Raw genomic sequence first — 12955 nt, forward strand, 5'->3', positions numbered from 1 at the left:
GTCCTTTTGGATTTATTTGACCTTTAAAACTATCTCGTCTCACAAATAAGCTTCCATCCTTCCCTATCCAACGCTAGATTAGTATGTACCATGTAATAATCATTACTCACTATAATTGTTTATAATTTTAGAATCTGTATTTTATATTTGGTAAAAACCATTCAAATAACTGTTACAAATATTTATAGTTTTTATTTAACAGAGAAAATCTACTGGCGTTATTTAATTTGTCATACACAACGCTGTGTGCTATCAGCTAATATAATTATATTTAAGAAAATTTTATTGAACAATATACTTTAAAAAGAAATTTTTCATAGATTCAATCCTCTAAAAAGTAGTTGGCTCTTATATCAGTAATTGATACATAATTTATTTTGGTGATAACATTTTTTATATTTCATAAGAAAAAATGAATAACTATCAATACAATAAGTAATTTTATTTTATAATTTAAGTAAACAATAAGGTTTTTGAAAATATTTATTTTTATAAATTTTAAGTATTTTACTCATTTAAATGACGACATAGATTTTTAATTTAATATTTTGAAACAATAATCTTTGAAGTATTTTTATTTATAAAAATCAAATTTCAGATTGGTAGTGTATTATAACTTAAAAGCATTTAAAGTTTAGATAATAGTAAACAGATATTTTGAGAGATATCCCAGTACCGGCTGTACCAATATATAATTTTTTAATATTAATTTGCAAACTTATGTTTGAGATTTGTAATATATTGTGTAAATGTTCACTGTTAAGATATGAAGTGTATTTTTCTTCCTATTCACAATTCAAGAAAATATCTGATCTCTTAAATGTAGATAAGGGAAGACAACTAAATATTGAGATAAACTAGATGTTTCCCAAAAATAATTTTTTAAAACCTCATAATTTTGAAATTTATGGACTTCTATTTATACATTTTGACATAATATATATTCACTGAAAAGTATTTAGAATGATTTTATTTTTATTTCTTTATCATACCTATTAAAATGATTAATTTTTTTTTTATAATTTTATATGCAATTGTTTAATGATATTTAGAAATTTAGTCTTAGTTAAATCCTATTTCAAAAGTTCTACAAAAGATTCAATGGCAGTTTAGTAACAGGAAAACAATTTGAATAAGAAAAAAAACATTTTTAATCCAAATGATTGTACATTAGTTTAAACTAAGTTGTGATCGCTATTAATATCAGCACCAGAATAAGTTTTACATTGCTTGATTTAATTTTTAAAGTGTTGTTTTGTCCCATCTAGAATTAGGGATAAAATAAAGTATAGACCTAGAGCAATCTCAGCTTGTTGTAAGAGATGACTAAAGAGCTTCCCCAGTGTTAGATGTTGGTGGAGATCAAGGAAATCAGTACCTACAACTACTTGCCAGACATTTGAAAGTGTAGGACGGTAGCTAGGTATCTAAGTGGTTGCAAATCTGTGAGGTGGAAAGAAAAGGGAGATAACCACCTTATTATTATCTTAAGTATTTACAGTCGTGGATTACTAACTTATTGTTAAAGATTCCAGACATAAACTAGTTTCCCAATCAAATGACCGGTGACACTGTCTTGAGTAAGGAAAAACAAAACTATAAAAGAGTAGGCACGTGGAATTTTTATAAACTATGATAAATTATGTCCCCTGAATATTGAGAATGAATAGCTTGAAATAAATTATATTAATACTATTCACAAAATACTTATTTACAGATGGTACGTAATTAATATTTTCTACACAATTTTATAAATATCAAAAATTGTTACATACTATTTCATGTAATGTGAATATGTTTCAAATGTTGAATTTCAATTTAAAAATAAAATAGAAACAAGGTTAAATATTATTTTAAACTAATAAGATTATACGATAATAATAATTTACACAGGGTACATGATATAATAAACAATGGATGATATTGTATTATATATCGGTTATTTTAAGTATATATAAAATTACTTAAAAACTTTAAGTAAAAATTATAAATATGAATATATTAAAATTATATTTTTTATAATTGATTAGGTATTTACCAAGTACAACATTTACAAGTAAAAAATTACTAACAATCCTAAAACAGGATATGGCCAAGAATATAATATATTAAATTTAAAACATTTTGATATTACATATTAAAATTTGTATCACAGTCATTAAGGTTTTTGGACTAAATACTATGGTTAAATAAATTACAAGAAAAACATTTTGTTTGAAAAAATAAAAATGCTTAATATTAATGGATTTGAAATGATTTGCTTCGATTATCTGTCTTAAAATACATAACAAAAGATTAAAATAATTTACAATTTATAAAAGTTGTATGAGATACCTAAAGTATTTTATTCAGTTGATATGTATATATATTTTGTTTAATTGGCTTGTAATTTGTACTGGTTAAATTTAGAAATCATTACTTGACATGGTCATATCTATCACCGTCCAGACATTATTATACACATAAAATGACATAGTTCAATACAAATATACATCTATTAATTTTCTTATGTAATATTCTGTCAATGTGTATGCTATTTTGTTTACCAAATTATTTTAAATGAAATTGTTAAATTAAAATTTTAAAATAAATAATACTTAGATAATTGTAATGGATGAAAATGAAGAATATAATTTAAGTTTTAACTATATAATTGTGTATATTAACATTAAATTACTATACAAATTATATGATTTTAAATTAATTTAATATTTTTGTATAAATTAATGATTGCTTGCAATTTTAAATGTTTAAATTGGTAAACATTACAGAATACTCATATTATAAAATTATATATATAAATATAAAAATAACAAACAATAAATTGAAAATTGTATAACATTCAAAATATTTTTTTATAAGATGTAAAATATGCAATATACATTTAAGGAATGTCGGTTAAAATTGAGGAATTAAGTATATACCATAGTGCATGATTAATTAAAATAAAAAATTTTGAAACACATTAAAAACCCTGAACTCCACTAGGTCGTAGAATTGTTGATGTTTCATCTAGATTGAGCAATTCTTCATCATCAGAAATAGCTGAATCTTCTAGTCTACCACTTTGTTGAACTTTATGGTATTGTATTTTTATACGCCGCAATAAACCAACTCGATGACGATTTCTATGCATCAATATGTCATCAGTCACCCAAAACATAAGTGCCTATATTTTTATACACATAATATGTAAGTATTTATAGTAAAAAAATTACAATAAACAATAATATAGTTTGACTTACATTTATAAATAAAGGTATGATTAGCATAACTATAGTTAATTCCGTTCTAGGGTCAGTAAATGGTGACATGATAAATTTTGTGATAACTCGCCAGATGTCTAATGAAATCAACAATGTAATAATAATTTTAACACAACATAAAAGTGACAAGTATAAGCCACATTGAATAAACCAGATTCTAATTGATTCAGGTTTTCCTGAAAAACAGAAAAATCCATTATTATTATAGTATTAAATTGTTGCACCTATTTATAAAATATAATAATATAAGAATACATACAGGGTGGTATAAATAAAAAAAAAAACTGAAAGTGTCAAAAATAATAAAAATAGTTATCTAAATCACCTGTCCATTAATAATTAGTAATATAAAAAAATGAAAAAAGTTAGGCTAAAATATATACAAAAAACATCAAGTGAAGCAAAAGCATTTTCACAATGAATGCAAATTATTAAATTCATACCATATTCTCCAAAGTTAAAAGATTCCCAATTTTTTACTCTTGCTAAATGTTGTGAAAATCGTATACCAAAAAATATCAATAAAAGACCAAGTGATGAATCCATTAAAAAATGAATCATATACCTAAAAAATAAAATTATTAATTTTAGTGTCTTAAATTTAATTACAAAAAGCTTTATTTATTTTTCATACTTTAACTCAGTAGGTACATAAAAAATAAAAATATGATTTATAAAATACATAAATAAATAGAAATATTTACCATGTGCATGGATCACCTTGGATTTGACCTGCTAAAACTAAATTTGCTGAATGCATAAGCAAGGACCCCATTCCCTGTTTGGAAGTATCAAAAAACCATACTTTCCAGGGTCGTCGATCATATTTTGGTTCACAAAATCGTTTTACTGATTACAAACATAAACTTAAAATTAAAATATTTTATTTACTAAACTATTCACAATTTATACTAATATACAATAAATTTATAATATTTATAGATGAAATTGATACAAGTTATGGATATACGGTGAAACCTTTTAAGTGCTTAGAATAATCTTGATTATGTAACATTAATATAAGCCATATTTATCAATAGTAAAAACCAAGTATTGTGTAAACATACATAAAAAATTTGAAATTATGTGAAAAACAAATATGTTCACTGTAAACTAAAGTCATTTTTCTAACAAAACACAAATGTAACAAAAGTACATCTTACTTATTAAACAAAAGAATGCCAATGTAGCCAAAAGGCCTTGTAGGAACCATCCAAAGTTACCGACTAATGCATTCGGTTTGCAATGCACATCTGGTTCATCGAAAATTACATCCATCATGATACATGTAGTAAAGCCACGGTTTTACTAGAAAGAAACCAGCACTTATGTTTTTATAGTTGCTATTACAAAAGATAAAATATATTGAATGATGGGCGGATAATTGTAAACAACTTGAGTATTATTAGTATTGAAATATAAAAATTTGTACATGATCATAATTGAATCATATTAATGTTTAAGTAAACCTAATTTATAAAAAACTAACGTAATGGAAGACCGATATCACTTTAAAAACAAAATCATTGATATAATCACTTTTTACAACTACGGAATAACTTTTTTAAACTCAATGAAAATAGTATGTTAAAGTTCAATCATAAATGCTATCATTACTTCATTATCAACATATTCGCGTGGGGATTTCTGTTATCTTATCTTACAAAAATAATTTTATCACGACCGTGGCTTTAGATAACATGATATCTTTAGTTGTGATTACTGATTTGACTATTTTGAGCTTAGATCATAATATACACGTAAGATTTTGAGTATTTTCAATTTTTCATCCTACACAGATCGGAGTATAACCCATGATTGTAATAATAGCCCTTGCATTTTACTGTTTTGGTCAGGCAACACGATTTATGATATACATTATTTTTTACAAAAAATGTGCATTAATCATAGACTTATAACATTTTAAACGAACAATCATAATGCTTTATACATATATAGTGTGCTTAGCACCAGCAAATTGTTTTATGTTAATTTAGATTTTAATAGTAACAGGTATCCATAACCTCAAGATAACATTATAAAAAAAAATAGAGGAGCTTCAGCACCCTCAGTTTTTTCATAGAAATTGCGCCCCGACAATGATATATACTTATATTTATTTTGAGTTTTAAAATTAGAATAGTGTTGAATTTAAATGATAATTGTAACTGGAGGAAGAGTTCAAGGGTATTATCTTTTATGTAACGTAATTACTTATTTCTCTCTAAATTATACTTCACAACCACAAAACCTTGCAATGAATGCAAATTTATATAATCGAGCATTTTTGGTTATTAATAATTTAAAATGGCTATTATTATTATTATGTATAAAATCTTATAGTTTATAATTAATTTAATTCCGTCACATTATTAATTCAAGTCATTCAGGGAAGAAAAATGGGTGGCCCGTAAAAAATGTTACCCTATTCCATACCCGAAATCCACTTACCCAGCGACAGCACTTTACCCACTTGCAAATTTTACCCGGTTTTAGATGAGAAGCTCATAAACAATTTTACCCGGTTTTGAACGCAGAACCCATAACCCGAAAACAATTTGATCCATTTTGGTATCCCATACTCGCAGTGGCGTCATTTCAATTTTTTTTTTTTTAATACGCAGGCCACTTAAATGCAAGCACTATCTGCAATTATTCAGGCCAATCAATTTATAAAATGGGCCAAATTACTACAATATTAGATTCTAAATACGCAAATGTATATCCTGCGTGGTCCAAATGACGTCACTGCGTACTCGTACAGTCGTACCTCGCAAGTACTAGGGGGGGGGGGCAATAATTTTTGGACCTTTTATTACTTTCCATAATTTTTCCCAATGAAATACTTGTAGGGGGCTTTTCCTTCACACTCATCATTAGGCGGTATACCATATAAAGAATCTTATTAATTTATAATTTACTTTCGGCTAATAGTTGATTAAACAAAAAATGTTTTCTCAACAAGTGGGCCTATTAAAGTATTACAAAAAATAGATATTGCCTTACTAAAAAAAAAAAAACAAAAAAAAACCAACGATTATCGATATCTAAAAATAAAAATAAATAAAACCAGTAAAATCGACTATTAAATAACATTTATAGTTGATTGTTTATGGCCCATATAAAATAAAAATGACTGAAGTATAGTAGATTCAAAACTTCCAAAATATACGTTTCTGTCGTTTCTGACGCGTAAACGCGATATGTATCATATCGTATATAATAAAGTATTTTGAAATACTTTTATTGTTTTATCAAAAAAATTAAAAATATCTAATAGAAGAATGAAGTAAAATGAATAAATATAAGTAAGGAGATGTTTTAAATAATATTTATGATTCTAGTATGCTCCAATGCTCTAAATATGTAACAAAAAAATTGAAATTTGAAATAGCTGTAACTTTTAAACTATTTGGACAAATACAGCATTGAAAACGTAGTATTATAGCTAAAATTATTAAGTTTTACTGTTTTAGTCACTTTCCCCACGTTTAAATAACAGTGGTATTAGTATTTTTAAAAAGCCGATTTTACACTTACCTTGTGCCAAGGTACAAGTGCGACATTTATTTTTTTTTTTACATTTTTAATTGTAAAAGTTTTTAAGTACATTTTTCACAAGTTTGACAGTTGATTTAGATGTAACACTCCCAAATCATTACATTGCGATAATCATCATATTTTTAAGTTAATTATTTCACAATAAATTGACAGTTGAAGTCGAAATATTTAAAATTGCGTCGCAGTTACCCCATTTTACCTTATGTCTATCAACACCCTATTATTTATATTTTTCAAAAACGTTATCCACGAATAAAAAATTAATTATTTTAATAATAAATAATAATTGTATTACCTAGTAGTAATAACAATAGATTTGTTTTAATGTGCCCAATCACATTTTTGATAATTGGTAAAAATAATTATATTTTGAATTTGGTAGGGCCGGTCTTATGCCATAATAAATTTAAGGTGGGCTCGGCCCACTCAGGCCCCCCTGGCTACGTGCCTGTAAAGACACTAATTCGTGTATTATTATTTAACACTAACAGAAAAGTATTCAAAATATTATGTAGATTAGTTTTAAACTGTTTATGCCATAAACTTATTAACACTTGCAGTGGCGGCTCATCAGGGGTCTTTGAGACGGCGACTCAACATAAAAAAAAAATAGTAAAGCAATAAAAAAGTTTGAAGAAAATTGTAGTATAATTTAATATTTTTATCTATTTTAAAAATAATTATGATGGTTTTCGATATTAATATTGATTTTTTATAATATTATAATATTTTGTGTTATATTTTTACATTAATAATGAGAAGACGAGTGTCATTCAATAATAATACGGGCGAAAAATATCGATAACAAGTCAACAACTAATTACTAATTTATGTGATGCCAATGGAAGAAACTTTGAATAAGTCTAGTCTCAATGTACTGAACAACATCTATACAATCTACCCCGCCCTCCGCCTTGTCGTGCATATAAAATTTGTATAAGTACACAATTGAGTCTCTCGAACGGCAGACTCCAGAATAAATTTAAATGTCTGGCTAATAATAATATTACAATATAATAATATAGTATATGATCTATGGTCCTATGGATATGGATCTATCATATTAATCTATCATCTATGGCAATCATCAATCTTTGCTATTCGTCGGAGACGATTGACGGTTGTAATAATTTTAACGGAGAAAAAAAATAGACGTACAAATCGTTAAACCGTACTTTAATATATATAATATTTTACACACATATGCCGTTCTGTTCAGCTTATTTTTATGAAATATCTCAATATCTTCAATTCAAAACGCGGTAAAGACGAACGAGGAAAGATGTTCCTGGGTCGGCGATGTGGTTACTGGACGTATGGACATTAAATATGACACAACTAAGTTTCACAAAAAAAATCGATGTTTACGTGAGTTTGATTTTCTATACTTTTGAAGCTTTAATTTACTTTTTTAGACATAAAGTAAATACATACTTTTATTTTTAACCGGTCGAGTACCCGACTAATATAAGTTTTTTTTATCCCTAACAAAAATAAAGTTTTCCGAAAAGACACATTAATATTTTATAATTGTCTGAATTTTGAATTTTGATGACACTTCATATTTCTATGATAACAATATCTTCTCAATCGATTTTTGTTTTTTTGTAGTAATTTGAAAAACGAATAACCGTAGGTATTTAAACATTTTACCAAATGTTATGTTTGAATTTCTTATAGATATTATAATTTTAAAAATATTTTGACATAAACAAAATAAACATAGCATAATACTATAAATAGATGCATTTATTATATTTATATATATATATATATATATATATATTAATATTGCAAATTATCTAAGCATATTAATTAGAACATATCGATTAATTTTAAATTCAGTAAAAATAGTATGAGTATGTATTATTAGTTATTCCTAAATAGGACAATACCGAAACGAGAATGATATAGACATATTATAGTCACATGTGTTATGTGTATATAACGAGTATGAATAACTGCTTGTGTTTAGAAATTAATTTTATTGATTTTGTAAGTCCTTCTTTATTATACGTAGATCATAATCTATTAACTATTTAGTATGTCACGTTAATTTAATGATTAAACTTTTAAATATTTCTATTTATTTAAATTATTAATCATTTAGTTCAGCCAAACCGTAAACTGCTGTAGGTATAGCTACTATAGTAGGTGATTAAATGTAGACTAGGTTAAGTATGTCACTATAACGAATTTGTACAATTTGAATTTAATGTATAAGCATTGTGTACAATGTAAAATTATGCTGGTCGAAGATGGTCTTATTGTTTGGTGAGAAATTTAACCAAATTATAATTTAAAAAAAAATTCAGGATATAGTTATTATGATTTTATGTATGAAATTAATTAAATATCAAAACTTTCGTATGCAAGGCAGCTGAGATATAATAATAAATCCTATAATATCACAAAGAGTAATATAAAAAAAAAACATATGATCTATCACATTATTACAATATTTATCATCCGTGGCAAACGACAATCGTCGTCATTCGTAAAAGACTGTTAATAATTCTAATAGTTTTATTGAACAGTCGTTAAACAACAGCCTTTAGTGTATGACAAGTGCTCTCATTTTTATAGAGTTTTTTAATATTTCCATTTCGAAGAGAAAAGAAGACAAATGAAGAAATAAGAGCTAGCTGTTTCTTCGGCAGTGGTGCACGTTTGAACTGTAAATGTGGTTCAGCTCGATTTCTCCGAACAACGTCGAAGAATACTTATGTAAGTTAATTTTCTCATAATTTTGGTATATTAAGTTTATCTTTCATACTTAACATAAATATTTATTGACGTGTACAAGCTGCTATACTTAGATTACAGACTTATATTTTATTTCCGATCGTTCAATGCAATAGTCGGCAACCAGTGAACTATTGTCTACGGCCCGCTTTAAATTCTAAAACGACGTATTTTTTTAAAAACATTTTTCATTTTAAAGTTCTGTGGAATATTTTTTTGCATAGTTAATAATTTAAGAACATAAAATTTTTCATTTTTTCTGGCCCGAAAAAGTTTTTAATTTGTGAATATGGTCCGAGAGTCCAAAAAGGTTACCGACCACCGGTACAATGTACAAAATAGCCAAGAATAAAATTAAGTCGTCAAGTATACCTTGGATCCTGTACATAGCAATGAATAAATATTTGTTTGACAATTATATAGTTTTTATTTTGGTTATAAATTCTTGTAGCAAATATGATCTATTTAGTACTTTGGATGGTTAAAAGTAAAATAAAATAAAACTTTCGAATCTTGTCATAATATCGAAAAAACAAAAAAAACAAATGAATTATTACGCTATAAACTTGTATAATTTCGACAAAATTAATTTAATAATTTAGTTTTAATTAAAAAATGCTAATTATAGAATGCACAATATAGAAAGTCATTTTTTATAATATGTAATAGATCCTAATCTATTAACTATTTAGTATGTGATATCAGTTTAACGATTAAACTTTTAAATATTTTTAAAATTATTAATTATTTAGTTTACCTAAACCGTATGAAACCCTTAATAACCGTTATAAAATTATAATTTAAAAAAAATTCAGGGTAATATACAATTATTATGATTTTACGTATGAAATTTATTAGATACCAATAGTTTCGTATGCAAGACAGCTGAAATATAATAATAAATCCTATAAAATCACAAAGAGTTTTATAAAAAAAACATTATTATAATATTTATCATCCCTGGCAAACGACAATCGACATCATTTGTAGGAGAGAGATTAACAATTCTAATAATTTTATTGAACAGTCGTCAAACAACAGCCTTCAGTACATGACAAGTACTCTCATTTTCATAAAATATTTCAATAATTCCATTCCGAAGCGTAAAGAAGACGAATGAAGAAATAAACTAACTGTTTCTTTGGAGATGGTCACGTTTGAACTTTAATATGGCACAGCATGATTTCGCCGAAAATACTCGAAGGATATTTACGTAGGTTAATTGTCCTATAATTTTGGGGTAGTAAAAAATTTAATTTTTTAAACATAAAATAAATGTATATTGACTTCTATACTAGCTGTTACCCCGATGACAGACCTATTTTTTATTTCCGAACGTCCAGTCCAATGAAGTGGTCGACAATCGGCGGGTTATTGTTTATACGATCCGTTTTAAATTCTAAAACATTGACAATTTTTTCTTTTTATATTTTATTATTTTAAAGTCCTAGACAATATTTTTTTGCATAGTAAATAATCTAAGAATATACAATTTTTATTTCTATCTGGCCTGCAAACTGTTTTTAATTTTTGAATGTGGCCTGAGAGTTCAAAAAGGTTACCGATCATGCATTAATGATGAAATTGTCAAGAAAAAAATTAAGTCGTTATAAGTACATCTTAGATCCTGGATACGTAGCGAAAACTGGATAATGATTTTACAATTATGTAGTTTATTTTCTGTCTGTCATGATTTCTTATAGCAAATATGATCTATTTGGTACTTTGGGTGGTAAATAGTAAAATAAAATAAAAAATTCGGATCTCGCCATAATATCGGAAAAACAAAAAAGCTGGAAATATTACCATATTTATATGGTTTTATTTTTTGGTAAAAAATTTTATCAAAAACTATTGAAATAATAAAATTATAATAAAAAAAAATTCAGGATATACAATTATTATTATTATTATGATTTTACGTATGAAATTAATTAAATACTAAAAGATTCGTATGCAAGGCAGCTGAGATATAATAATAAATCCTATAATATCACAAAGAGTAATATAAAAAAAAAACATATGATCTATCACATTATTACAATATTTAACATCCGTGGCAAACGACAATCGTCGTCATTCGTAGAATACTGTTAATAATTCTAATAGTTTTATTGAACAGTCGTTAAACAACAGTCTTTAGTGTATGACAAGTGCTCTCATTTTTATAGAGTTTTTTAATATTTCCATTTCGAAGAGAAAAGAAGACAAATGAAGAAATAAGAGCTAGCTGTTTCTTCGGCAGTGGTGCACGTTTGAACTGTAAATGTGGTTCAGCTCGATTTCTCCGAACAACGTCGAAGAATACTTACGTAAGTTAATTTTCCCATAATTATGGAATATTAAATTTATCTTTTATACTTAACATAATTATTTATTGACGTGTACAAGCTGCTATACTTGGATGACCGACTTATATTTTATTTCCGATCGTTCAATGCAATAGTCGGCAATCAGTGAACTATTGTCTACGGCCCGCTTTAAATTCTAAAACGACGTATTTTTTTAAAAAAGTTTTTCATTTTAGAGTTCTGCGGAATATTTTTTTGCATAGTTAATAATTTAAGAACATACAATTTTTTATTTTTTCTGGCCGAAAAAGTTTTTAATTTGTGAATATGGCCCGAGAGTCCAAAAAGGTTACCGACCACCGGTACCATGTATAAAATGACCAAGAATAAAATTAAGTCGTCAAGTATACCTTGGATCCTGCACGTAGCAATGAATATATATTTGTTTGACAATTATATAGTTTTTTTTTTGGTTATAAATTCTTGTAGCAAATATGATCTATATAGTACTTTCGGGTGGTTAATAGTAAAATAAAATAAAAAAATTCGAATCTTGTCATGATATCGAAAACACAAAAAAATAAATGTATTATAATCCTATATATTTGTATAATATTACAAAATTAATTTAATAATTTAATTTTAATTAAAAAATGTTAATTATTGAATATTGAAAAATTTACCATTTATCTACATTATGATTTCTCTATAGGTAAATTGTATAATTTTAAACGCATTTTCATTATTTAAAACAATTAAGTTTTTTTTTTTTATTTAGCCGAAAAATATTATAGATATGCGAATATGATTTAAAATTTAATACAGGCTTCTTCTTCAAACGTTCACTAATTTACTGTAATAAAAAATGTATAGTCAGGGTATATTTTATAAAAATTTAAAATTAAAATTTTGATTGAATTCGCGAGCTAAATTTATAAAATGTTTAAATTAATTTTTTCGTTAGATTTTCATATAAATATTTTATTATGTGTGATTAGAACCAAAATAATGTAGAAATAATAACTCAGAAACATAGCGATAAAAATCATAATTCTTTTTTTTTTAATATATATAATAATATAATTATTTTTG

The 12955-nt window shown here is 25.7% G+C and overlaps 1 protein-coding gene across 1 annotated transcript; it reads right to left on the reverse strand.

The window, feature by feature from the left end:
• Positions 1–2095: 2095 nt before the first annotated feature.
• Positions 2096–4827, reverse strand: LOC113548528 (store-operated calcium entry regulator STIMATE-like). Its single transcript, XM_026949463.2, has 5 exons — positions 4430–4827; positions 3971–4115; positions 3710–3831; positions 3246–3442; positions 2096–3169 (listed from the first exon to the last, which is right to left on the reverse strand). Exons 1-5 carry the CDS (start codon positions 4545–4547, stop codon positions 2966–2968), a joined length of 786 nt encoding a protein of 261 aa, XP_026805264.1. The 5' UTR covers positions 4548–4827; the 3' UTR covers positions 2096–2965.
• Between the last annotated feature and the right edge of the window lie 8128 nt (positions 4828–12955).

Source organism: Rhopalosiphum maidis, chromosome 1 (genome assembly GCF_003676215.2).
Source record: "Rhopalosiphum maidis isolate BTI-1 chromosome 1, ASM367621v3, whole genome shotgun sequence".
NCBI classification, from domain to species: domain Eukaryota; kingdom Metazoa; phylum Arthropoda; class Insecta; order Hemiptera; family Aphididae; genus Rhopalosiphum; species Rhopalosiphum maidis.

What these genes read in the sequence shown, in the direction of transcription:
- LOC113548528 (XM_026949463.2), bottom strand. Translation starts at nt 4,547, where the DNA reads ATGATGGATGTAATTTTCGATGAACCAGATGTGCATTGCAAACCGAAT. An exon ending in GGCATTCTTTTGTTTAATAA is followed by an intron (nt 4,116 to 4,429) that starts GTAAGATGTACT and finishes GTTTGTAATCAG; the next exon opens with TAAAACGATTTTGTGAACCA. An exon ending in TTTTAACTTTGGAGAATATG is followed by an intron (nt 3,443 to 3,709) that starts GTATGAATTTAA and finishes TCTGTTTTTCAG; the next exon opens with GAAAACCTGAATCAATTAGA.